The sequence below is a fragment of the Sturnus vulgaris genome, chromosome 8 (assembly GCF_052056855.1).
Source record: "Sturnus vulgaris isolate bStuVul1 chromosome 8, bStuVul1.hap1, whole genome shotgun sequence".
In the NCBI taxonomy this organism is placed as follows: domain Eukaryota; kingdom Metazoa; phylum Chordata; class Aves; order Passeriformes; family Sturnidae; genus Sturnus; species Sturnus vulgaris.
Genome location: NC_142250.1, coordinates 32,838,950 through 32,864,477, shown reverse-complemented (window position 1 = coordinate 32,864,477; position 25,528 = coordinate 32,838,950). Strand labels below are relative to the sequence as shown.

General features: G+C 44.4%; 1 protein-coding gene across 2 annotated transcripts in view; it reads right to left on the bottom strand.

Moving 5' to 3' along the window:
• GRK5 (G protein-coupled receptor kinase 5) overlaps positions 1 to 25,528 on the bottom strand; it is a 148,717-nt gene that overhangs the window by 85,517 nt on the left and 37,672 nt on the right. For both annotated transcript variants that reach the window (XM_014886765.2, XM_014886766.2), the window contains exon 2: positions 740 to 835. In XM_014886765.2, coding sequence (XP_014742251.1) covers positions 740 to 835 — 96 coding nt within the window. The remainder of the gene's footprint in view (positions 1 to 739; positions 836 to 25,528) is intronic.

The window sequence follows — 25,528 nt, the reverse complement described above, 5'->3', positions numbered from 1 at the left end:
CAGTCAAAAGAATGCTGAAATTTGGCATGTATGTGCAGGAGAAATGCAGTGCTCTGAAAATGGACACTGCAAGCTCCCTGCCAAATCTGCAGCATTTGGCCTACATGAATAAAACAAATTAAGTTTAAGAAATATTCTTTTACATGTCCTGTAAAAAACCTCCATAAAGCTGTGTTGTGGCTGTGAATAGGGGATGGTGCTGCTGAGCAAACCTGCCTGGCAGAAGCAGTGTCTGCTGCTTCAAACATCATATCCACACCAGAATTAATACTAACCTTCAACTACAGTTATAAGCCTCATTTCCTTCCAGATAAGGAGATAATTATTAGAAGGGAATGCAGGATGTGATGAGGGGATTCCTTTCTGAAAGTGTTTTTACAGCCACACTGGTAGGGACAGAGTGAAAGCCCCTGTCCCACATGTCAGCTATTGTCCAGCTGTGAAATCCCTTTGGGTCCTCGAAGCTGTGTATGGTAAACAAAGGGCCTGGATGCTGCCAGCCCCATGCCCTGCTCTGCAAGTGCATCATTCCAGCCTCTCCTACCTGGTCCACAGCCCCTTTTAGGAACAGAAAACTCTGAATTTGCCATGGCAGCACCATGGGAGGAAAATGTGCATTGCATGCCCACCTGGAAACTGATTCCCTGTAATTATGAGTACCTTTAATGCCATTCTAATGAGCCAATTCTGATAGAAATTTTATTTATGCAGCACTTCCAAAGAAGGGAAAAGCTCTTACCTATTGTTCTTCGGAGATCTTCACACTGGCTAATGTGAGGGAATTTCAGGATTTCCTTCCACTTTTTGCTTTTGCCTTTTCGTTTCCCTCCACCCCCTGCAGAGAGAGAAATATCAGGATTAGATTGCTTTGGGGGCATAGTTCCACCTGGAGTTTACCTGCCCAGACACACTTCTTATGGGTGCCATTAATAATTAAAGCTGAGACGCTGTGGGTTGATGCACAAGCAGATCCCTGGACGTGTTCCAGAAAAGGCTCAATGGGGCTCTGAGCAATCTGGTCTAGCAAAAGATATCCCTGCCCATAGCAGGGGGGTGCAACTAGATGTCCTTTAAGGTCCCTTCTAAGCCAAACCATTCTATGATTCTATGGTACAGATCAAACCTCAACCTGTTTAACTTGAACAAGGAGGTGGCACCTGGCAGAAGGCCAGCTCCCTAAAAGTTGGGAGTCCAGGCTTGTAGCCCACCAGGTCCAGTTGAGATGACAATGCTACCTCCAGCATCACCTCTTCCCCAACCAAGAGCCACTTCACATAAAGTCAAACAATCTTGCAAAATTACAGTTCACCCCTTTTCAACACAGATATCTCCCTTCTGGTTTTGGGACAAACCCTGATCCTATCCCAAAAAGTGCTGAAAACTGAAGATCAAAATTCAATTCCTGCCATCCCCTCCCACCCTCACATCACATATCCTGCCAACATGTCACCACTGCTGCTGTTACACACTCTGGTCACTGCTGCTTCCACAGGAGAGCTGTAGGAGAAAATTAATAGCTCCATGAGGAAAAAATCACTTACAGGTTCTTCTTTCTGTTCTGCTTGGAGAGGCTGTGCAGCCAATGGATGAGGAGTCTCTCTCTGGACATGAAAGCCCAGATACAGACTGGGATTCTCCAAGTCACTGTATTTACTGCAATTCAGTCCCTGCACACAAAATCTGATTCACTTGAGTCTATTCTACATGCACTGGCATGCTGGATGACTAATTCAGAGCTGAGTTAATTCTGTAGAGGGGTTGGTAGAGTCACAATTGCAGATTGAGAGTGTGTTGGGTCCTGCATGACATTGCAGGCTAAATTAGGAGAGTGCTGACTCAAAAGATAGCAGACCACCAGAGAGAAAACAGGAGCCTCAGAAAAAAATTACAAGAATTGCTCTCTGTGGGGCATTTCTGATCACACAATGCCACCTTTGGCACAGGAGAGCTTCTTCTGCATCTCACCTTTTATTCCTTTGCTTTTGATGGCAAATGGTTCATAGAGTCTGCCTGAATTATTTTAAACTCCTTATTGACAGGAACTGATTGCACTTCTAAGTATGCAATGTAGAGCTATCTGCAAGCTATCAGCTTGTCTGGGCTTTCAGGAGCACAGCCCTGCTATCCTTTCCAGGAATTAGACTGCAGCAAAGCACAGAGCTGTGACTTCCTCCCCACCACACAGTATTATGCAACACAGACGTACCCCTTGGGTCTGTAATGAATTCTGCTTCAACTCCCCCTTCAGTGCATCCCAACCACTGCTGCTGAAGTAATTTCCTTCCCCATCCCTCTTCCCACAGCATCAGAGAGCTTTTCTAGCTCTCTTGGTCTTGCATGCTGAGGGCTTTAGGTGAACTACAAAGTGCTGCTAAGCATTTTGTGGGCTGGGGTGAGCACTGTGATCATCTGTTCACCGACTTCTGGAGCACATCTGCTCACGGATGGCTCTGCTTTGGCTGCCAGTGGCCACAGGGGTTGGATTTAGCAACCCTAAGGGTCTTCATTGGTTTTCATGTCCCAAAAGCCCACTCCTGCAATCCTGCACAGCAGCTCCTGCATGCCAGCTGCCACCTCCCCTTGCTCTTCTTTTCCTTCTCTTCCAGGGGCATTTTCCTTTGTGCTCCTGCTCTTGTGCCTCATCACACTGTACTCACACCTCTCCCCCTGCACCCTCCCTTCACATAGTCCTCTGGGAAAATGATCCTTCCACCAGGAACTGCTTCCTTCTTCTTCCAGTCTTTCTCCATGGCTGCATTTCCTTCTCTGAACCATTCTTCCCTGAACTTTTCTTCTCTTTGTGCTTTTCCTCACACTCATTTATCTTAGAATCCTACAATATACTGAGTTGGAAAGGACTCATTAACATCATCCAGTCCAACTCCTGGCCCTGCACAGGACACCCCAAGAAACCCAGCTGTGTCTGAGAGTGCTCTCCAGATGTTTTTTGAACTCAAACAGGTTTGGTGCTGTGAGCCCTTCCCTGGGGAGCCAGTTCCAGTGCTCAGCCACCCTCTGGGTGAAAAACCTTTTCTTCACACCCTCATTTCCGGCTGCTGCCACTGCAGCACCTCTGCCTTTAGCAAGAGTCAGACAGAGATGCTGCTTGGGGCAAGCAGGAGCTCTCTGCTCAAGGGATGCCTGGGTAGCAATGCCTGCTCCAACAGTATTTCCAAACACTTCTGGACACAGGAGGCAGTGGGGGTCAGCCAGATGAGACCATCCTTTAGGCTGAATCTGCTCAACACTGGTACATCTTCACCCACTGAAGGTCTACCCTGTAGGCACAAGCACTAGAGGTTCCAGAGAACACCTGCTTCTCCAGCCACCTTTACAGAAGTCCTCCCAAAAAGGCTTTAGCAGCATCAAGCAACACAGAACATTGCAAAACAGCCCTTTGCTCTAAATGACAGCCCTGAGATTTGTGCAGAGGTGATATGGTTCTGCTAAGCTGGGCCAGAACATCTTTAAAATCCATTCAATGTAAAATATGTATCGATGTATTTACATTGGATGATGTATTTCTGACATTAAATTTCCATCAAAACTAGAGAAGGGCTCTGCGGTCCCCCCGTTAAAACCGTGATCGATACAGCCAGCGTGTTCTCCTCTCTTTTGTGGCTATCCTCCAAAAATAAGCAGCCTTGCCTGATGAATCATTTGCTCTTAGCTGAGCGTGAAGTAGCGTTACTGCTTTGCTTGTGACGTCTTTATGTTAAAGATTCTGATCAAGTGCTTTAATCGACCTGACCTTTCCGCTCCCAGCTTTTCTTGTGGAGCCAGCAGTGTTTGCTGGCTCCAAACATTAATTCTGGGGGGGTTTTGAAGGACATAATGCAGTGAGACAGCTGAGACACAGTAAATTGTCTAGCAGAGCTAAAAGCTAAGAGGGGAGGTTTCTCTGAATAGGTCACGGTGCAGGTTGCAGAGGGAAGCTTTTCACACGTTGCCTTGATTGCTGCCTTTGCACTGTCTATTCCATACAGGAGGATTTGCATTCTTCAAGGCAGCTTCTCAGGGCAGGACTTGACACATGTGCCATGTTTTAAATGTAAATGTTTTAAATGTAAGTTTCATCACGCTGTGGTGGAGGTTCTGACTGCTTTAAAATTTTGCTTTGCTGCTGACGACAAAAGGTGAGCTGCCAGCAAGAAAGCAGGAAAGCTCAGCCCGGATTCCTTGGCTGCACTCAGCATTTGCAAAGTGAGGGCTGAAGCTAATTCTCTAACATGTCAACCAGTCCTGCAGGAAACAAAAGCATTTGCTCTACATCTTACCTACTGAAAAATACATGGCATTTTTCACATCATCTTGTGATGCTGCATGGCAAATCTAGCTCTGATCTCTGCCTGTGAGGAGAGAGACATAACCAGAGGCACACGTGTTAAACACTTGCCAGCAGGAGCTACCCTTAGCCTAAAGTGCCTACCATTCTTTCCCCTCCATTATTCAGTATATTCTTACTCTCCTAACACCAAGAGGAGACAGGAAAACACCTGCATATTATTAAGCCAGTGAGATATTAAGTGGCTTGTCCAAAATGAAATGAGAAATCAGAGACAGAGGACGGAGCTGAAGATGAAGCTGAAGTCAATGCTTTGAGCCTGTTAATTCTGCTAAAGACAGCATCAAGCCATGCTCCTGCTCAGATGATTGAAGATTATTCACAACACAGAGTAAAACATATTGTTGGATGAATTTATTCCAGCACCATGCCCATAGCATATTCCATTTGTGTCTCAAGCCACCAGGCAGGGTAGATTTTAAGGATGGATATCTGGCTTCCTACTGCTGCTCTGCTCTTGCCCAAGTTGATAAAACAGCAGCACATCACACACTGCCAACCTGGCTAATCCAAGACAGCCAAATATTTCATCCAACTGTATTAACTCGAGTTAATCCAGACCACTGGAGGATGAATACAGCTTCTATCTTCCACTTCACAACAGTTCCTGGGTTGTCACCCAAGACCTTCACAATAACAGTAGAGAGCTCTGTAGCCTCAGAATGCAAGGCCTTGATTACAGTAGTGAAGCAAACCCCAAAAATATTAAAAGTTTAAGAAAGCATGGTTAGTGTCCTATTTCCACTCACAAGGTTTTTACATTTCTTCTCTCCTTCCTCTGCCACCCTTTCTCTGCTCTGTCCCATGGAGATGTTTGAAGCTATGTGTCATATACGGAATTACCATATTAGATCAAGGTCTGGCCAGTACAGGATGGACTGCAGGCAGCTTCAGAGGAAGATCTTGGAAAGCTGTTTCTGAAGTATACAAAAAACACTAAATTTGATCCATATTCTGTTAATTAGACATGGCTAACAAAGCAGGAAGGTGTATGGCTTCCAGACAATTTCTTCTCCTTATTTTAGTATCTGTGCTACTTAGAATCAGGCTGTTCTTATGATCTGGTAAACGCCCTGCACTGTTGAATGCCCTCATGTCTCATGTGGGTGTGAATACCAAAGATTAACTATGTATTTGTGAAGGAAAAGAATACTAAGTTTAATCTTGTTTTCCTAGAGCTCCTCGTCCTAATGCGACAGCATGAATAAAACTTACCAGCCCATCATTTTCCCCCAGGAATTTTTCATGTCTAATGCATCCATCCTCTAAGGCAAACAGTTTCACCCTTATTAGACCTGTTTGATGTGAAAGTTCTTCCAGGTTCACTATTCTTCTTTTATATTAGCTCCACCTACGCTCAGCTGTACTGGCAAATAAAACTCGTTTGTTTTTAAGGAATGAAAGACTACTTGCTCTCTGCCCTTCATCCTGCCTCTCTCCTCTGGGAAAGCAGAAAAAAAAACCCCAGGAACCTTGTTTTATTCTGAAAAGATCTTAAATGATACTCCCGATTAACCTGTGTTTAAAATAAGCACTTACAACACCATTATAACCTCTTTATGAATCCCCTCCCGTCAGCCCAAGGAAAACGCCAGGAGTGTGAGGGATTTCCAAAAGCAGGTGGGTGTCCACCATGCCCTGGGGTGCAAACCAGCCTCCAGAGGCTCTCTTTTATCAGAGACAATAAAAAGTCCACTGCAAGAAGAGAATCAGAAGAGACTCGTGTTACACAGCTCCTCTTATTGACGCTAATCTGCCTTTATCTCCCACAGCTTTTTTCTGATGAACGTGGCTCCCAAAAGTCACAGACCACGATAAAGTTTTGTGCCCATGTCCCCTGCTGCCACTGCACACCTGCTCAAAATGCTGCTACAAATACCTAAGCCTGCCAACCACTGTGTAAAACACCTCACTGCTTTTCGGGAATGAGGAGCAGAAGTGTGTCGTGTTTAAGCCTCCAGAACCACATTGATGGGAATTTCACAAGCAAAAGCACAAGCAGAGTCAGGCTGGCTTTGCAATCTGGTTACCAGAGGACCAGAGGGCAAAATATTTTGATTACAACTGGCATCTAAAGTACTATTAACCTTGGCTTACAGAAGTCAGTGTTGATAAACACTGCAGGAATATCTTTTAAAGAAGACATCAGGTAATACTGCAAATACTCATAAGTGGCTGAAACATGACTTTAACAACACATTTTTTATGTTAATAATAATGTTAATATATGCTTTAGTAACATCCACTGCCCTGAAGGGACAGAGAAAGCTAAGGGATTAGTCTTTGAAGGCTGATCCTCAGGGCTTAACTTTCATATGTCAAGGCCATTTTGTTACTACCCTAGGAATATAAAGGAGTCTTTACACAAGCCACCTTCATGCCTGGCCAGAGCACATTGAAAGGACTCAACTAGACTTGAAAATCAGGCCTTTAATTATTATTTATTTAATTATTAGTATTAAGTAGGCAACCCAGTTTGTGGCATTCTCCACACAACTCTGCCTATATCCTCCACTGGATATTTTTAATGCATCTTTGAGATTATTTGAACAAGTTTTCTTTGGGTTTTGTGGGTCAGTTCACATATACTGGGTTTACATTTCACTGCTATGCTAACAGAGAGTTGCTTGGTCACAAATTTCCCTGAATGCAGTTTAATTTCCCCCAACATAAACACCTATAGCTTGTCTATTATGGTGTCTCTCTCTTTTGTGGCTTGTATTTAACTGCATTGCGTTTATCTGCAGCTGATAAATGAACAAAAAGAGATTGCTGGCTTTTATGTCACAAACAAAAATAATTCAAAATACATAAAGTCTATGGAAGATTTACAAGCCATTAAAAAACAAACAAACAGAAAGTCTTAGAAAAATAAAGCCAGCTATAATCTAAAACAGAAAAATTAAGAAGAGCCCAAAATTTCAATTTCCTATTCTTGACCTCAAAGTAAACAAGGCTACTGGCACAAACCCATGCATTTTTGTTGGGTTTAGAATGCATTACCATGTATTGGCTGATTCAACATATCTGGGGGACTGTCTGGGGACTACTGAGAGATTTTCTTCATCAATAGTGTGGATAACAGCAAAAAAAATAACACCTCCATATCAATGATTACTATGGAAAACCAAGCTTTTGAACAGAGTTTTTGAGATTCAAGGTAATCACCCTGCTGAAAATATTAAATCTCTCAGTGGACCTTTACTCCAAACTGCAGCTGAGACCATATTTCAAAGTTCTACAAAATTCTGATGTAAAGATATTAAACCATTTCACTGTGATAACATTTGAGTCATCTCAGTTCTCTAACGTCAAAACATTATCATAGAACATATCAAATAGAGTACTAAGATATCACTGGAACAAAATGGGTATGGTAAATTGACATTCTTTACTTTGTTAAAATGATGTTTCTATATTTTCAGTAAGAAGGTAGAGAAAGCAAATCATCTTTTCTTTTAAGCAGACACTTTCCTGCAAACCCTTTAATTTTTGACAAAACTTCATTCTCCGAAAGGAAGATTCTTTTGTCAGAAATGTTCTCAACTGTCACATGCTTTGAAGTACACAAGAATTAAACAAGGAATGTGGTCTCCCCATAGCTGAATGTTTGAGTGACTCTAAATTCCCACATTTCTTACCAATTCCCTTGAGTTAATTTGCACAGCTGTGAGTTACACTGACTGTAAGGGACCTGCTTCCCATTCTTCCAAAGGAAGAATGCAAATCCCTGCTCCAGAAATCCTGCTTGAATAGGGCTTGATAACATCTTTCCAGGAAGGAACTCCTCTTTAAGCAATGGCTTTTAAACTTATGACCTGTTCTATATATTTATTACCCTGGTTAGCAACATGCATGCAAGCTGCCAACCAATGCCTCCAAACCCAAACCTGCAAATGCACCTGGGGGTGGTCCTGTGCATGGTTAGGATGATGATCTTTGTGGGTTCCTTGTAATTCAGGATATTCTATGAGTCTGTGAACTCATCACCCACATACAGTCCATGTATTGCCCAGGAGGATGTGTAGTGCTGGCCTGGATACAGCTGTGCTCCTCAAACATCCTAAATGTTCTCAGGGCTGGCCTCTAAACTCAAAATACCTTACAGGGACTCCTGAATCCTAGTTAGACACTGAGATAAGTGACTAGAAACCTAAAAAGCTCTGCTGATTTCATGATCCATAATTGCAGTTCTGATGTTTAGTAACACAACAGCACAATGTGCAACACGAGACAGGCAGGAGGACTTCAAGGAAACCTGGCCCTAGTACAGGCAAATACATGGGGCTCAGCTCTCCTGAAAAATATGATGTCAGTTCCAGAGGGAGAACATGTAAAAAACCCAGCCCTGAGCAGGAAACTATGTGGGTTCTGTTTGTCCCTGTCAAAGAGCTGTGTGGGCTTTTTTTCCTGCAAATAGTTCTGCAGTATCTAAAAAAAATAACTTAGCCTCTGTGTTCCTGACATTTGAGTCTTACAAGGAGTATTTCTGAACAGTGGGGAGGAGATCCAGCTGGAGGGGAGGTGAGAATTCAAGTGTTCTTATCAGCAGTCTGTAGCCAAGCTCTGAGAATTATGTTCTATTCTGCTTTTTTACCCTCACCTAAATAAATTTACCAACAAGACTAAAGAAAAGAATTTTCGAAAACATAATGAAAAATTAATGGTTTGAGACAGGCTGTTTTATTAGGCCTGGCTGATTTATTAGTTCCACCAAGTTGGTAGAATTGGTAAAGCTTTGAGATGTTCTGACACAGAAATCCACATGTTAAAAATGGTGAAAATTAGGCTGGGAACCATATATTATACGTATATGGTATACTGCCAGAATTGTTTTAGGGGAATTTCCCTTCTGTGACATCTTCTGCTTCCAAAGTCAGTCAGGAAGAAAAGTACAGCACCATAATATGTCTCAGACTGGGTCACTTTCTATTTGGGATCAGGATTAGACACATCTTTCTTCACCACAAAAGCAGATTGCCATCTTTCTTGCTCTCTATGGTAAAATAACACACTAGTTTCTCACACATATGCATAAAACATAAATTAAACCCTAGATATATGAGGAGCCTTCAGACGTGCCATAGGGGCAATGTGGAGAGGGGGTGAAATCCCCCTGGAATGCCTGGCTACAACAAGCATTTGCCAGTTGCAGCGACTGACTGGCAGAGGGGAAAAGGTGTGGGCACAAGCATTGACGTGGAGGAAAGAGATTCTGTGTGGATACCAGGGAAAAGCTGTAAGAGGGTGCAAGGACTGATGCAGAAGGACATTGACAGCTTTAGGGGAGACTTCCCCCTTACTTAGTTATAAAGCCTGGCTTTGGCCCCATCATCTCATCCAGCAATAAGATACCAACAGCTGCTTTCTGTGGATCATGCTGGCACAACCTGCTAGATCACCCCTGAAACCACAGAAAACATCCTCTTTAAAAACCATTGACAGCCCAAGATGTGATGGTAACAGTATTGTATGCGTCAGCTTTTGGGATCATTATTGTAAAAGGTTACAGAAGGGATTTGGGTTAATGGAGGTAATCTGTGATTATCTGATGCAACAGATTGCTCTGCCAGTGACTCATTCCTTCTGCCACAATATACTGTGGGCTGCAGCTGCAAATAGCGAGCAGGATGGAGCTGGCTCCCAAGCTGAGACTGTCCCTGTTGTTTGGAGAAACCCCTAAAAGAGAGAGTGCCAAGCCATTGCAGGTGTGTGACAGCCTGGCACAGCTTTCCTGAGGGCAGTGGGCTGGAGAAGTGTACTACAGTCACTCATTCATGGGGGTTACTATAGCTACCAGTTGAAGGACTCAACACAAAAAGAAAAAAAAGAAGAAAAAAATTAGGAGGTAGAAGACAAAAAACAAGGGAACTTGCAGAGCAAAGGCAGAGGGTTCCTCTGATTAGCTAATGAAGTGCTTCAAAAGCAGTGACTGAAAAATGAGGCTTGAAGGTTGCATGGTGTAAGTGTCAGATGATGCAAGCAGCTGGCCCAGCTCGGCTGCCTCTCCCACCCACCCACTCACCCACCCGGCCGCTTTAGTAAACACAAAACAGAGCTCTGTGCCAGGCCTGGATTAACTATTTCCTCATGGCTCACACACTCCTGCACCTCCACTGGCTCTCACTGCAGCCCTGGGGCAAGAACTAAAACAAGGTATTGATTTGGGCCATCAGCCCTCCAAGAGCAGTGTGGCAGCAAAGATCCTAGCACCAAGGACTCCAGGAGAGAGCAAAAGGTAAGTACTGTCATAGCCTGGAAGATGAAGCAAGAAGAATAAAAAAGCACCATGCAGCAATCCCACAGCACCCACACCTCCCAGTGGAAAGCCCCTGACTCTGGTCTGGATGCCTAAGGTAGCCCAAAGCACCAAAAGCAGCTGCAGCCAGGGATGGACACTTCTAACATGTACATAAATCTAAATAAATGTATGATTCCCACTCACATGCTTTCCTGACAGCCAGCTGTTCCCTTTGCTTGCTGTTATCGTCACTCAGAGATTAATGTCACTGCCTGGGACAGCTTATTAGCAATTTTTATTACAAAGCATATACATTTGGCTGGTGGTGGGCAAGAGCTAAGCCTTTGAGTAAATAAAATACTAGGACAGCTCGCAGGGAATGACAGAGAACAGATATCTGTGGGGTCTTTACCCCGGGTCTGAAAGCCAATAATGGCAGGAGGTCAGAGATCAGCGGCTTAATTGTCCAGTGAATTAATGGTGATGAACGTCTGTTTCCCCTCTTGTTAAAACTGACACCAGATATTTCAGAGAAAGCAGAAGGACACTTGGCTACAAAGGAATGTTTTGATGGCTGAGGCTGAGATTGTTGCCAGCCCCAGCCCGTCAGAGCAGCGCAGGTCAAACGAAATCACTGTAGGAAACTGCTGCTGACTCCTGCACAAACCAGAACCTTCTGGGCCCAGTCGAGCAGACACAGATTACCCTGCTCACTTTGGAAAGGAAGATTGTTTGCTTGTATTTAACAAAAAAAAGAGTCAGATCTAGAGCTTTGAATATACAAGCATTAAAAAAATTAAAATCGGAGGAGTGTGAATTGCACCTTAAAAATCAGCCTGTGCATGTTTCCTTTCATTTTGAAGAAAAATAGAGAGCAACAGGGGAAAAAAATTTACCAGAATATATTACGAAATGAAAAAAAAAATCTGTGCATTTTCCCTCTCCAGAAATTATCCCTCTTTCATTGTCCTGCACAACCCTGGTTCAACAATGCATCTCTTAGTGGAAATTGTCATCATGGGAGGAGTAAGGAAACTGGGAAATACATGGGGACTTCTTTCAGCCAGTTAGTGACATTTTCTGAAGCTGGCTAATACTTGTCTATTGAAACAACTTCCACAGGGAAGAATGAGGTTTACTTATTTATTTTCTTCCTGTTGCTCAATCCCATTGCAATTCAGATTTTCATATGTAGCTGTAGGAACAAGGATGAAAGCTTCCCTTTGTTTTAAGGTGGTTATTTTAGTTTTGAGCTGTTATGAAAGAGACTGTAGGGCACATCTTTCCCCTACATCTGAATATACGTGAACCCCTCTGGTGTTTAATTTAAGCTTCATAAACAAGGAACAAGCACTTTCTGAATATTAAAAAGCACAACCTACCCGTCAGTTTTTGAGGACTATAACGTGACTTCTTACGTGGCAAGTAATCCCCCTCATTATGGAACATGCTGATACCTTTAATTACCAGTGGTAATATGTAACACTGTTAACAAGGATGTGTACACTGAATTAGGTGACTAAAGTCTAAGTATTCTTTCAGCAGTGTTTTCTGCAGGGGTCATGACGACCGTGGAGCAGCCACACTGGTTTTCAAGTCAATCTATGTCTCAGTCTCTGGCTGAGCTAATTATAGTGGTGCCTTTAGCATCCATGTCTTTAAGTGTCTGCCAGCATGTCCCTAACAAACCACCAGGTCCATGTTTTTCTAGCCCAGACAGAAGAGTCTGATGATCAGGTCAGAGTTAATTCATGTCCAATGCCAGGCTTCCATCCCACATGAATCCAGCTTGCTGAACTTCAATTACCAATGGAGAAGTTCATGACAAGACATCATTAAACAGTATATTTGTTTGCTTCTTGCTTCTGCCCCTAATCAATACCCGGAGGAGGAAGGCTGCTGGGTCCTCAAAGGCTAAAAAGACTTCACATGGTCCTCAAGGGCTAAGGGAGGCATCTGGCTCAGCATTTCCAGTGTGAGGACAGTCTGACCTTCACATGGGCACCAGACAGGACATGGCCCATGTCCTCCCAGCTGGGCAAAACTAACAGAGGGGCTTTTGAAGCAAAGGCTTGTGAGCTGCAGCTTTGGAAAGGGCAGTGGTCAGGGTGCAGCCCACACCACCTGTAACAGTGCTGGTGGCACAGAGCAGAACACTGCAATGCCAGGGGCATGGCTGGGTATAAAGTCAATTGCACAGAGTGTGATTCTGATAAATGAGGTCTGTGTGCTGCTTGTGTGGCACTTGGAGTCACTCTAGAGCTGAACAGATCTACAAGGAAGTCACAATCTCTGCAGCAAGAAACACTTTCTGTTCAGGTGTTTTACGAAGTCCATTTTTTAGGCTTGCTATTATCATTCCTTGTCGGGTTTCAGGGCAGAGGAAAGAAATTCAGCTATTGCTTTAGATAATATTTTGATGTTCAAACTCATGAGAGAAAAACCCCAAGCAGCTAGCCAGAAAATCCCAGCCTCCTTATCTCATCCGACTGCCCCAGTGACGCAACACAGCAGCAAACACTGATCTTCGTGTCTGAGCATCCAAGCCCAAGTGGCACTTGTGCTATTTTAGCACCTCTTGGGACCATTCTGGGAGATAATGTAATTAATATTATCTTGGTGGTGTCTATTTATCACATCCCACTGGGAAAAACTGCAATCTGTGCTCGTGGAACTTGAACCCAATTAATACCCACTTCCTACCCGTTTCAGGTGTCTCCTAATTTGAAGATACATTTACAGACAAAACAGGTCAGTAACTCTTCCCAGTGAGCCAAACAGCATCTTAATCACTCGTGTTTAATAGGAAACAAATGACTGAGCACTGATAAAGTTCACCATTATGCTTTTGAGGAAAAGAAAAGTGACTACAGAACAATCTGATAACAGGAGAATTTGCTTCCTGTGTAACTCGATATTTATAAACCCTCTCAGTAAGGGGGCAAGAAGGAAATCATTTCAGCTGGCTGAACTTAACATTCCAAAATACGTTTTAGAATGACAACACAAACAGGACCCCAGTTGAAAAACCTGCAGAAAGCAGAGGAGGCAGGGAGGCTGGGGCTCCAGTGGCTCCTTGGCACGGGCTCTGCTGTGGACATTCCTGCAGCTCACACAGCACAGAGCCACCCTCAGCCTCCCCAACAGCACCAGGGGACAGGGGCTGCCAGGGCAGCAGGTGGAAGCAGGTTTGTCCTGGCTGTCCTTTCCTCGATGGAATGGCTGGGTTTAACAACCTCCCTCTGCCTCCAGCAAACACACAAGTGCCTCCATAGGCATGGAGACACGGCATTTTTTCAAGGTAAAGGCTAGACTTCCAGTCTTAATAGGATCTTCAGTTATTTTCTGTGCTTTTCTATAGTTAGTCCTCTTGCAGTGCAGGCTGTGATTGCCCTAAAGCCTGACTACTGCCTCAAGAGCAGAACCAGTTCTCAACCCCAACACCTCAAGTCCAGCACCTGCAACTCCAGCTGATTTTGTCAGGAACCACAAATTCCAGCGAGCCCTTCAACGAGCCCCTTGTGAGAGGGAGAGACAAGGACCTGAACTGAGGAGTCCCCTCTGCACAAAATTGTAAGTGCTGAGTATTTCTAGAGTAAGTGCTGTTTTCCAAGGCTTCCTGGTATGGAAGTTTTTCATGGGAGCATAACGTGGGAGATGTGGAAGAGTGCTTATAGTGATAGTAAAAATAAATTACTTGTATTTTATGCCTTAAAAGGCAATGTTCTTCATTATTAAAAAAGAAATGTTTATCTCCCAGAAGCAGAAAAAAAAATATGGGAGGAAAAAAACCCCAGAAGAAGGTGCATCTATTTTGTTCCACATTTTCCACGTTAGTAGATGACAAAGCCATTTGCACTTTGTTGCCTTGGCTTCAGATATCAAGTAAAAGATTTCTGAGTTGCTTTTAAAGTATATAAATAAAAATAATAAAACCAACATAACCCTTGGCTTTTCAGCAGTGTCCTCTACTTAAAGACATAAAAGCATTTTGCAAACAAAAATAGTGAAAGCTTTTCCAGCTTAAAGATTAATTTTGCCCTCACATAAATTAGCATGACTTTTACAGTCCTGTTGAGACACTCCACATGTGCAACTGGGAAAAGAAATTATCACAGGCAGTTTAAATGCCCAGCTTTAATTAGGAAAAAGAAAACTAAAATAAAACCAGACCCATTCTTCTTGAGAAGTTTTCCAGCTGATATTGTCAGAGGACATAAGAAAACTAGAGCTGCTAGACACTAGTGGGAAAAGCATTCTTAAATTTGTTTTAGGCTGCCCAGCCCTGGAGAGAGAACAGAGACAGGTGTGGATCCCCTGCACCAACTTCAGATGGCTGGTCACTTGTCCAGGGGGTTGGACATCACCTTCCTACTGCTGAGAGAACGAGCAGCTGGAGAGAGCAAAAAGATCTGCTGAGAACAGCCTGACACTCGCCCTTAACCAGACACCCGAGGATCCAATGGCACCGATGTTTAATTACTTTCACTGCTCACAGGACAACTTAGCATTTGCTTTTCTACAGTGCCTGGAGGCAAACAAATTCAGGACCTCTTTGTACGAGGCAGCACATGGACACAGATCCCATCCCCGAAGAGTTTCCAGCTGAGTGCAGCAGCCAAAAGCACTCCCCGTGACATCCTGAACCCGCTGCTGTCACTGGGGATGCTGCCTTTGCCTTCAGCAAGGGTTAGGGTTTCATCCCCTGTGGCTTCAGAGGGTCACAGTTTTCCCACTCATCAACACAATTGCTTTCTGAGGAAGGCCCATTTTTCAAAATGGGGTGGTATTACTGAAAAAACATTAAAAGTTGCCAGGAACAATCAAGGGCTGTAAATGCAGTGTTGTCCAGAGCTGACTGCATTTCAAACAGATTCAATAAAAACATGACTATGGAAAGAACATTGAAAAATTAAGAGCAAGTCAGACCAGGTGTTTCCCCTCATTTTCACCCTGACATTTCTTGTCTTTCTGTCTTTTGCCCATCTCTAACATTTCGAGTATTAACTACATATTTTATTTTCCAATTTTGTCCTCTTTTCACCTCTTGTTGACTATCAGCCTCTGATGACACCTTCTATCTCTGACCTGTTCCAAACTGGACTGTTACCCCTCCATATCCTTCCTGCTCCAGAAAACAACCCTAGGATCTGGGGCTTGGAGCCTCTGGATCTCCTCTTCCCTTGTTTCAGGGAAATGCCTCTAGGAATGGACTGCAACAGGCATGCATCCATCTCTGAAGAATAAAACACAAGGGATTTTCCTTTTGAAATCACTTGCCACAGACCTCTTCATCCTCTTCAGGAGCTGACACATTAAGACAATTGAATAGAAGGAATTTATGGCAATTTGCTCACACGCACACACAAAAACCCCCAAAACAACAACAAAAACAATCAACCAACCAACCAACCAAAAACACCAACCAACCAACCAACAAAAAAAAAAAAAATAGGACTTTGGTCTTGTCTTGAAATCTAAGAGAGATACAACAGCAGATGTCTTTCATCTATATGACCTTTTCCACTAAGACAAAAGAGAGACAGGATATTAAATCACAGTTTAAGATTTTTATGACTCTTGGCAAGCATTTATTTATTATGGGTTTGTTTGCTTTGGGACTTTGTTTTTAGTCTAAGTGTTATTTTTTGTACTTTTCATGGAACTCCAACTGAAACACCATAAAAATGTCTGAGACAAATTTCTTTTGGGTGATTTGCACATTTTCAAAGTCACAAGCTGACTCCCCTTCCAGCTCACATTGCTTAGACCAGTGTGTTTAAACCAGAACAACCATATGACACGAAGACTACAATTATTTTTTCACTAAGTCAAGGGAAACCTTGATGGTATGTGCCACCATCATGTGAGGGGGACAGCAAATCCTTTAACCAGCTGATCTAGATCAGGAAACATGCTCAAAAACTCCACCATGTCCAATGAAAATCCCTCAGTGACTACAGTGGGGAGCACATGGTGACATGTGGACACAGCACAAGGAATGGGAGGGAAAACACAGATTAATTGCATTTATCTTCTTAATTTGCTTACACCCTTGGCTGGAGAGGAGCTCTCCCTACCATCTCAGCTTACCTTACAGATGACTAAGCAGAGGAGGATAGGGATGGCACCAGGAAAGACAATCCAGGGGAAAGGACATTAACCTTAGACCCAGGGAGGATTAGTTTTAAGTCCTTCTTCTAGAACAGATTTCTCACGTTATTTTAGGCAAGGAGATAGGCTGTGTAAGCACCCTGTGAAAGTAAGGGCTCTGTGATCTCAGAGGGACTCAGAGATGGCTGAAGCAGACACAGGTCTGTTCACCAGCCCCTCTGCCAGGGACTATTACCCTTGGAGAGCAGCAGATTTAATGGGCTGTGCTCCTGATTCACAAAACTCCCATTATCCCAACGGGCTCTGATCCCTGCCTGCAGGTTCATCCCACCTAAAGCTCCACAGCTTCTCAACTCTGAGCCCTTCATCTTGCCCTCAATCAGTTCCCAGCACACAACATGAACCCAGAGCATTTCCTAAGCCTCCCTTTGATATTGATGGGTGTAAATACATTAAAGACTGAGAAACCCTAAAGCCTGATAGAAATTTTCAGTGAAACATTTTTCCCCTCAGAAAATACCAGTCAGCCAAAAGTAAATGTTTCACAGATGTGTCACTTCTGATAACATTTTATTTTTAAATGTAGGAAATTTAAAAGGTCCTCAGTAAGATTAAAACAATATTTCAATGTCTGATTCTAAACTATTTTTAACCCCTTTAAAATACTGTGTTATATCACAAGGAATAAAGTTGTTGTTACCATTTATTCCCAAATAAAACATATAGGCTGAGTTCAAACATTTTTCTCCCTCGTGTTTGCACTCCCTTTGTCTTAGAATAGAAATGTTTTCTTGAAATTCGGGAAGGAAAACAAACAAACAAGCAAAACCCTCAAAACAGGACAACAGCAAAACCTTTGGCCCTCCAAACCTCCCCAAGGCCCTCAGCTCTTGCAGTCGTGAGGGCAGGTAAGGACAGGCTGGAGCTCTGCGTGTTCTTTCTGAGTGACTAAAACACGACATGGGCCAAATGCAACCACATGATACTTCCAAAACGAGAGCACATATGGCTGAGCGTTTCTGAAAAGTCAAAATCTGCTCGCACCGAAATCAATGGGCGTTTCACTCTTGACTTCTTGGAAGCAGGGTTAAGTCAACACGGGGTAAGACGGGAAAATCCCAATCAGAGATCAAGCACAGCGTTCCCCCTGGAGATTATTCATAAAGTGTGTGTAGACGTCACGAGAAAACAGAAGGTGCTACAGTGCTGTTATTTTTAAGCTGAGGGTGAGAAAATAGGCAGTGAAGCAGTAGAGCAGAACTTCGTACGTTGCTTTGTCACCAGTCTTGTTAAGGAGCTCGGGGAATTTATTTTAGGGAGAAAAAAATTCGTAGTTATTTCTGCTTCTTTCATTCAGAACAGACTTAATTTTACATGAACTTTTACAGGTTTTTTGAATACTTCTGTATTTTCTTAAGATATTTCTTTTTGAATGCTGTTTTCCTACGACCCACCCCATTATCAGAACCACTAAAGATGTCCAAGAATACTTATTTAAACTACCTAGAAGATAGCAGAAGTTATATCCAGAATTTAAATCAGGTCCTGATGGACCTGATTTAGCAGGCTGCAAAGCTCTTGCAGAATTGTGTCTTCCTTCTTTTGCAAAGAGCAATCAGTTTGGAGAAGCTGAGGCAGTTGCTGAAGTGGATCACAGGGAGCATCTGTGCACAATAGAGGGAGACCAGTTCTAGTCATCAGCATTGCAGGACTGTAATTCTTGAACCCAGGCATCAGCAATTATCAATGTGAGAGCATAATTTATTCCTTGTAGTCAGACACAAGATGGATATCCCATTGGGCACCAGTTAGATTGTTATTCTCATTTTAGAAAGCTTAGAAATACTACCTATCATGTATGTAACAGCACTAATGGCAGGCAGCCTGAGATATCAGATGAGTTTAATAAAGGAATTCACTAAATTAGCACTGCTCTCATCATGCAGGGGGGCAAAAATCCTGGCATGTAAAAGGAAGTACAGCAGCTTCTTGGACTTCCATACTGAAATCTTCCTTTGCTTGAAATCTCTCAACTGATATACACACCCTCATTCATGCAAAATGTCACAGTAGGCTACTTAATTCACCACAAAAAAGGAAATATAAGAAATAGGATTTTAACACCAGGACCTTAGATCCATACCTAATCTAACAGGACTAGTCCTGTCTCCATTATGATTAATAACACTCATACCCTACCTGTCAGACAATCAACAAGGAAAAAAAAACCCAGAAACTTCTCTCTGTATCTCACAGTCAGGATTACAGCCTGGGATCTCAATAAATGCACTGGCAGCTCCCAGTCTGATCCAACAGCTGGGACCTTCCCTCTCCATCTGCTGGGGATGACGTTCCCCAGGAGCCATCCCTTCCTTCCCTGGGGCTGCTTTTCCCATCCCAGCCCTGACCAGCCTCAGCCACCCGGTTTATGAAGCTGGACAAAAGCAGGCACTGAGTGTGGCTTGGCCGAGGTGTAAAATATATCAGACAGGAATTTGGGTTTGCTCAGCCCAGCAGTCCCCGGCGCAGCTGCGACACCCGCAATTAGGGCTTGCGGAGAACACACATCGTTACAGCTTCACCCTTGGGCATTCACCAAAAGAGAGATTTGCTTTTCTAATTGGCTCAATATTTTGAGAAGGTAAATGGTGAATAATAACAGCCTCGGCAGGAACATGAGACGGGATGAAAGCAACACAAACTCCCCGTTTACGCTCCCGGCTTCGTGGCGTGAGCCACATGTTGATTGACTTCCAGCCCTGGGAGGAAAGTGTTCTGCAGGAATCGTCCCTCCTCCCTCACAGGACCACGGGGAGCGCCCAGGGACACCTCTCCTGGCTTTGGTCACCTCAGCTGGCTTTTGGCCTCGGCGAACTATGCTGGATTTCTGTGCAGCTACAGACCTCATTTGCAGAGCGATAAGTTCCCCGCAGAGTTAGGAACTCGCTTCCCTTATTGCAGAGAAGAAATAAACAGTTCTTTGAGGGGAATGGCAGTGTTTAATTTGCATGGGCTGGATACTATTCCAAAGTTTAAGCTAGGTAAAATGTTAATTTCTGTAAAGCACTTCCTCAGCAAAAGAATCTTTATGAATGAAATTTGATAAAAACAATAAATCTAATATTTTCTTCAGAGATTCTTAAACCCATATGCTCAGTCCTCTCAAATACAAGGAAGAAAAATCAAAATAGGAACATCCATCATGAGCTTAACTACAACTGGTCACACTTAACCTCTGATAATTTAGCCATGAGGAGTACCTTTTGCTCATAAAAGCTGCAGCAAATGTAATGCAATCTATAAATATCACTGAGGCCACCGGTGGCTGAGCTGTGGAGTTTAACCTCTGGGTTGCTGATTTAAATGTGCTGGGCTATGAGCACAGCATGCTGCAGCCACTGACTGCTGCCTGGGTTCAGGGCTGACAGATGTCCCTTCCCAGAGCTGGAGAGGGGGATGAATGAATGAAAATCCTCCACACCATTCATGGCTGCCAAACAGCTCATTTTTAAATGCAGCCGAGAGCCGCATCCTTCCACCGCCTGCTGATACAGCTCCAAACGCTCCTCCTGCATTCCCTCTACCTTTTCATTTTTCTGTGCGTGCCATTGTTTCAAGTCCTTTTTTGCTTTTGTGCAAAAGCTTAGAGCCTTCTCTCCTCAATGCCAGGGACATAATTCTCCTGTTTGCAGGGAGGAGCGTGACCTCAGTCTTCTGCTCTCCCCGAAAGAGCGAATCTTCCATTGACGTCAAGGGCTCTGCACACAGAGGGAGGGAGATAAGCATATTGGAGGCAGGATCTGCTTCGTGAATGAGAATTTTGCTGTAGGAATTTACAAGCCTCTTGCAGTGTCCTCTCTTGATTAAAGCCGGTGGGATTATTTCACAGATTCAGCTGCTGAGCCCTGGCTCTTGGAAATCTGTCTCGACACAGGGCTCTGTGCTATTAACCCACCCCGCCTGCTCAGGCAAGCCAAAAAGCACCATTACTTGAAAAAAGCACGTCAGACCTAGAGAGAGTCGTGTCAGAAGGGAGCTGCTGGTGCCTGAATGGCATCTTACACCTGCGAGCTCTGAGGAGCTCTTAGAAAACCCTGCATCCTGCTTGTGGTGCAGATTTTAAGCACCATGGACCTGTGGGTTAAAGTAGAGGGGGTTATATCCAGCCTTAGGCATTCCTTTCCTGAGGAAGATGGGGCTGGCCATGGTGCTCAGCACAGGGCTGGAGATGAGCTCTCTGTGAGTCAGTAGCCAGGGAAGGATGGGCAGAGCAGGCACACAGGGAAGGATCCCTGTGGAGAGCCCCTGCCCATCAGCCTGGGCACAAGGCCACCCCAAAGTGGCTCTAGTGTTCACATGTTTGCAGCAAACCTGGACTGTGGGGTCAGGGACCTTTGGATCATGCTCTGCTCCATGTGCAGACCAGCCCAGGGTCAGCAAAGGGCTGACAGCCTCCTCTGCCACCAGCTCCTCCTCTGCAATGGAGCTTCCCAGCCTCACTTGGCTCCTGGGTCCTCTGGGACACCACAACTGGATGCAACCTTGAGCTGCCCTGTTTACACACAGCACAGCACCCTCAGAAACACCCCCAGAGAGGACAGCACTCTGCACGAACACCAGGCTCCTGAGCAAAGCTGCTTATTACAAATACCATTACAACAACACAAACCAACAGCACAATCTGATTACACCGTGGTGTACATTTAACCAGGATTATCTGATCCTACATTTGTGTGCAGGCTTTCCACTACCCTCATGCACAAGGCTGTTTCACATTTATTTTTATGCTGTTTTGCTTGGTTATGCTTTACCTTTCTTTACCAAGTGCCACCTCTGCAGGTGTTGCAGCTGTAAAGTGATAATGGCTGCACATCAACAGCAAGTTTCAGTCACAAGCAAGAAAAAACAGGTTTGAAAAGATGCATGTATAATAACTAAATTCCAGCTTTCTGCAGCAAAATCTGAAGGGGAAGGAATGCTGCCAGTATGCCAGCAATACAGCCAGGGATCCTCGTGGCTGAGCTGTTACACCTGGTGGAACATTGCAGTAGGAACTTCTGTACAGGAGGCCTAGGTAGGACACCTGAAGAAAGTGATGTCCCTCTGTGCAGAGGGTGTATTACATTATAGAATTAATGAAATATTAGTGACTGTACACTTAAAGCCTGAGTGAATCCTCTGTGTGACCTCTCTGCCTTTCTGCTGTCACACCCCAGCTCAGCTCACCCTGCCCGTGCTGACAAAGGCTGGAAGGACTGGGGAGAGGGGATGATTTATGGGTTTATGGGTGAATCATGTTCCACAAAACAAAAACAAAAACAAAAAAAAAACAACCAAAAAACCAACAAAATCCTCTTGTTTAAACAAAAGGTAAACAATGTGAATAAAACGTGAATGGACAGAAAATTATGAACTTCCTTACCAGCTCAGACTACTTCAGGGTCAAAGCTCATTCACAAATGTTTTGGCATCACAAAGCAAGAACAAGATACCCACTTACAGCCAAGACCCTCCTCCTTTCCTGTTTCCTGCAGTCTCAACAGAGCAGGGCAGGTATGTTAGAACAATATAGGAAATGATCAGCTTTGATATACATAAGACAATGATGATGTGGTTTGCAGATAACTCACACAAGCAGCTGCAAGTTACTGGTTAAGGTTTCCCAGCCTCGATCACAACATTCAGTCATTGTTTCTGCTTAATACTTCACACAGCAACCTTTGAAAATGCCTACTGAAGTGTTTAATATGAAGCTGGGGAAGAGACAAAGGATAGATCATATCCTGAAGTACAAGATCTCATTTTCTTTTCTTACTCTTCCTACGCAAAACTACAAACTTTATAATCGTGATAGTACCAGGGTTTTTCAAAGTCTTCCTACAAGAAATGGGACTCTCTGCCAAAAGGCTGCAGCAGTGAGTTCCCCAGGTTGATTGCCCTTATGCCCATTTTTTCCCAGCCATTAGGTATTGCTTTATACCTTCCCAGCATATTAGAATATAATCAAAAGTCTCAAATAAACAAGGCAAAAACATGCTAAACTTTCAGTCTGATTTTCCAGAGTATTTTTTCTATTCTCTAGTTATCTCTTTTTTTTAAAAAAAATAGGGCACATGTGAACTTCCAAAATATTCCGATCAATTAAATTAAGGCATTTCCTCCAGTTCTCCTTCTTTTTCCTCTCCCCTTAGGATTTCAAATAAATTGCTGGTTGTCTAAATGCCAGGGGAAATCAAGAATTAAAATACAGAGCCATTCAAAACATCCTCAAGACCGTAGTCTGACACTGTGGTTTTCTGTCAGCGACCACACTTTCATCTTATTGGGATGCCCTTGAAAAAACTCCTGCCGTCGGAAGCAAAACCTGTGCCCAATTCATGGAATACATGAATGCAGTATAAACCCTCACAGGCCAAGAAATTCCAGAGACACCGCATGGATTAGCTGTGATAACATCTCTTCCCATAATATTGAACGGCAACAGAAATAAAAGACGAATGTTTTTAGCATTTAAAAACCTGGGGCCAGCCCCTGAAGCGGGGCAGTGTGTGCACCACGGGAAGAAGCTGCCCAAAAGCTGGCTTGTCTCAGAGTGGAAAAGTCTGCCTTACTTATGGAGGTCTCAGGAGGGCACAGAGCCTTCACAGCAGCACAGCAGCATCGCTTTGACACTTGCCCTTCTTGCAGCCCAGCCACCAGACCTGTGCTGCAGGCACACCTTGGCACAGCAGCCCTTGGGGTGCTTCGTTCCTTAGGATGGGATCACACAGATCCAGGGAGGGGAAGCTTTGAATCCACGCTGTAACCACCTTCATATTTTCTTTCTGCTTTAAAAACCCCTCAACCATAGGTGAGATCCTGCTCCCCAAGAACACGGCAGATGCAGAGGGTGACAGCTGGAGGGACAGGGTGTCAAACGGGTTCCTTGCTGATTTAAAGAAATCCCATAAGTAGCTCGATTGGTTCACTTTTTATATTTCAACCACAACTCTTGGCAGGGTTTCCCTCAGCTTCTCTCCTGACACACTGGCCACAGGCAGGAGCAAAGGCCACATTTGAACAGCCACTGCACAGAGTAAAATGCTTGAGAGGGCAGAGCTGCCCCATGGCCCTGCTCAGGGACTAGCAGCTATTGATCATGTAAATCCTCTCTGAATCACAGGAGTTTCTCAGGCCTCCAAAAGCCAGATGTTAAAAGTCAGACTCATTCTCTCCTGCTGCCATAAACCAAAGCCCTGTGCAACCAAGAAATAAGTGCCTCAGGAAATAGGAGTTACAGCACTTCAGGATGGACCTACGTACAGAATCAAACCTGCTTATATTGTGTACTTCCAAGGATTCTCTTAACTTGATTAGGACACCCTGAGAAGGATGACCCTTCAAAAGCTACCAAGAAGCTGGGACACAGCCATTGAGATGGGGTGCAAAGCAGCAGCGTGTCTGGGAGTGTGATGGTCAAAAGCAGAAAATAATACATTTGAGGTGGTGACTTTTCTGGCAAGCACAACTCAAAGCAACAGATGGTCAACCACTTGCCCCTTGCTCAAGGGCTCGTGTTCCAGATGGCAGTGCCCCTTCCACATCCTTCCTGGGCTTGATCCAGGGGCCATGCCTGAGGGACCAGTGCAGAGCTGTCCATCCAAAAACCCTCAGCTGAGATGCCTTTCCCTAGTCACACCAGCATCCTTCTTACAGCATCTTTATGTGAAACCCAGCAGGCCAACACAACTGTACCCCTGTGACTTTCCTGTTCATCCTTTATTAGCCATCACCTTGTGTCCTGCAGAGAGCTCTCTGTATCCTGCAGGCAGGATGTTGGTTAGTGAGGTGAGGAACCTTCCAGGCTGCCATAATCTGTTCTTGGCTGCCACTCTCCTGGATGCCCTGATGCAAACCCAAGCAGGGCTATTTCGAGAACTTTTGTGGTCTAATTTGTTATTGAATGTGGAGATGACACCATGCATCATACCCATCTCTGGTGCTGCTCCTGCCTCAGCCAACCATGGCCAGAGTGGGTTCATGCCCAGCCTGTCCTCCGAGACGTGGGCACCACACACAGACAAGAGAGAAGCTGGAAGCTCTGTGGGGCTCCAGTCACACATTATGTTAAGCAGTGGTGTACCATCCCCTCCCAGAAGCTCTCAGTAGTTTTCCACACTCTGTTGATCTCCACACCACACTCACTGCAGCCAGATACAAGGGAGACTTCCCACAGCAAGCTCAAAGAGCCCAGTGAAGAATTTAAGACAGTTTTGCCCTGCAGCCCAGATAAAACAGGAGGGAGAAGAGCCTGGCACAGGCACTGCTGGACAGCAGCGAGTTCAGACAGACGTGATGGGCCCTGGCCACAACAGACTGGGAAGGAGAGCTGAGTTTGTAGCCCCAGGTGTGAGCTCCTTCCCCAGAAAACAGATTTCACACTCCTCAGTGGTTTTTTGGCAGCCTGTGCTGAGGCCTGCTGTCAAGAACAGCGAGGTGCCTGATCAGGAGCTGGCTCCAGCCTTTCCCTGGCCAGGCAAGCCAAGGCTGCTCCTCTCACACAGCTCCTCAGCCACAGCACAGGCATGGCTCTTCCTGCACACGTGTGCAACAAACACAGCCCATGGAGGGATGTGTCTTCACACTGCCAGGTGGTTCTCAAACATGGAACCTGGAAACATAGCCCTCAACAGCCACCTTGGGCAAGAAGCATCACTTCTGGCAGTCTGGTAAGCCTAAGGAACAAAGCAGTGCTCCCACGTGAAAAGTTCAGGTGTGATAATCTGCTCCAGCTCCCTCCAGCTCTGTTTCCATCCCTGGGACTGAGGGAAAATGGAAAATTTGTGCTG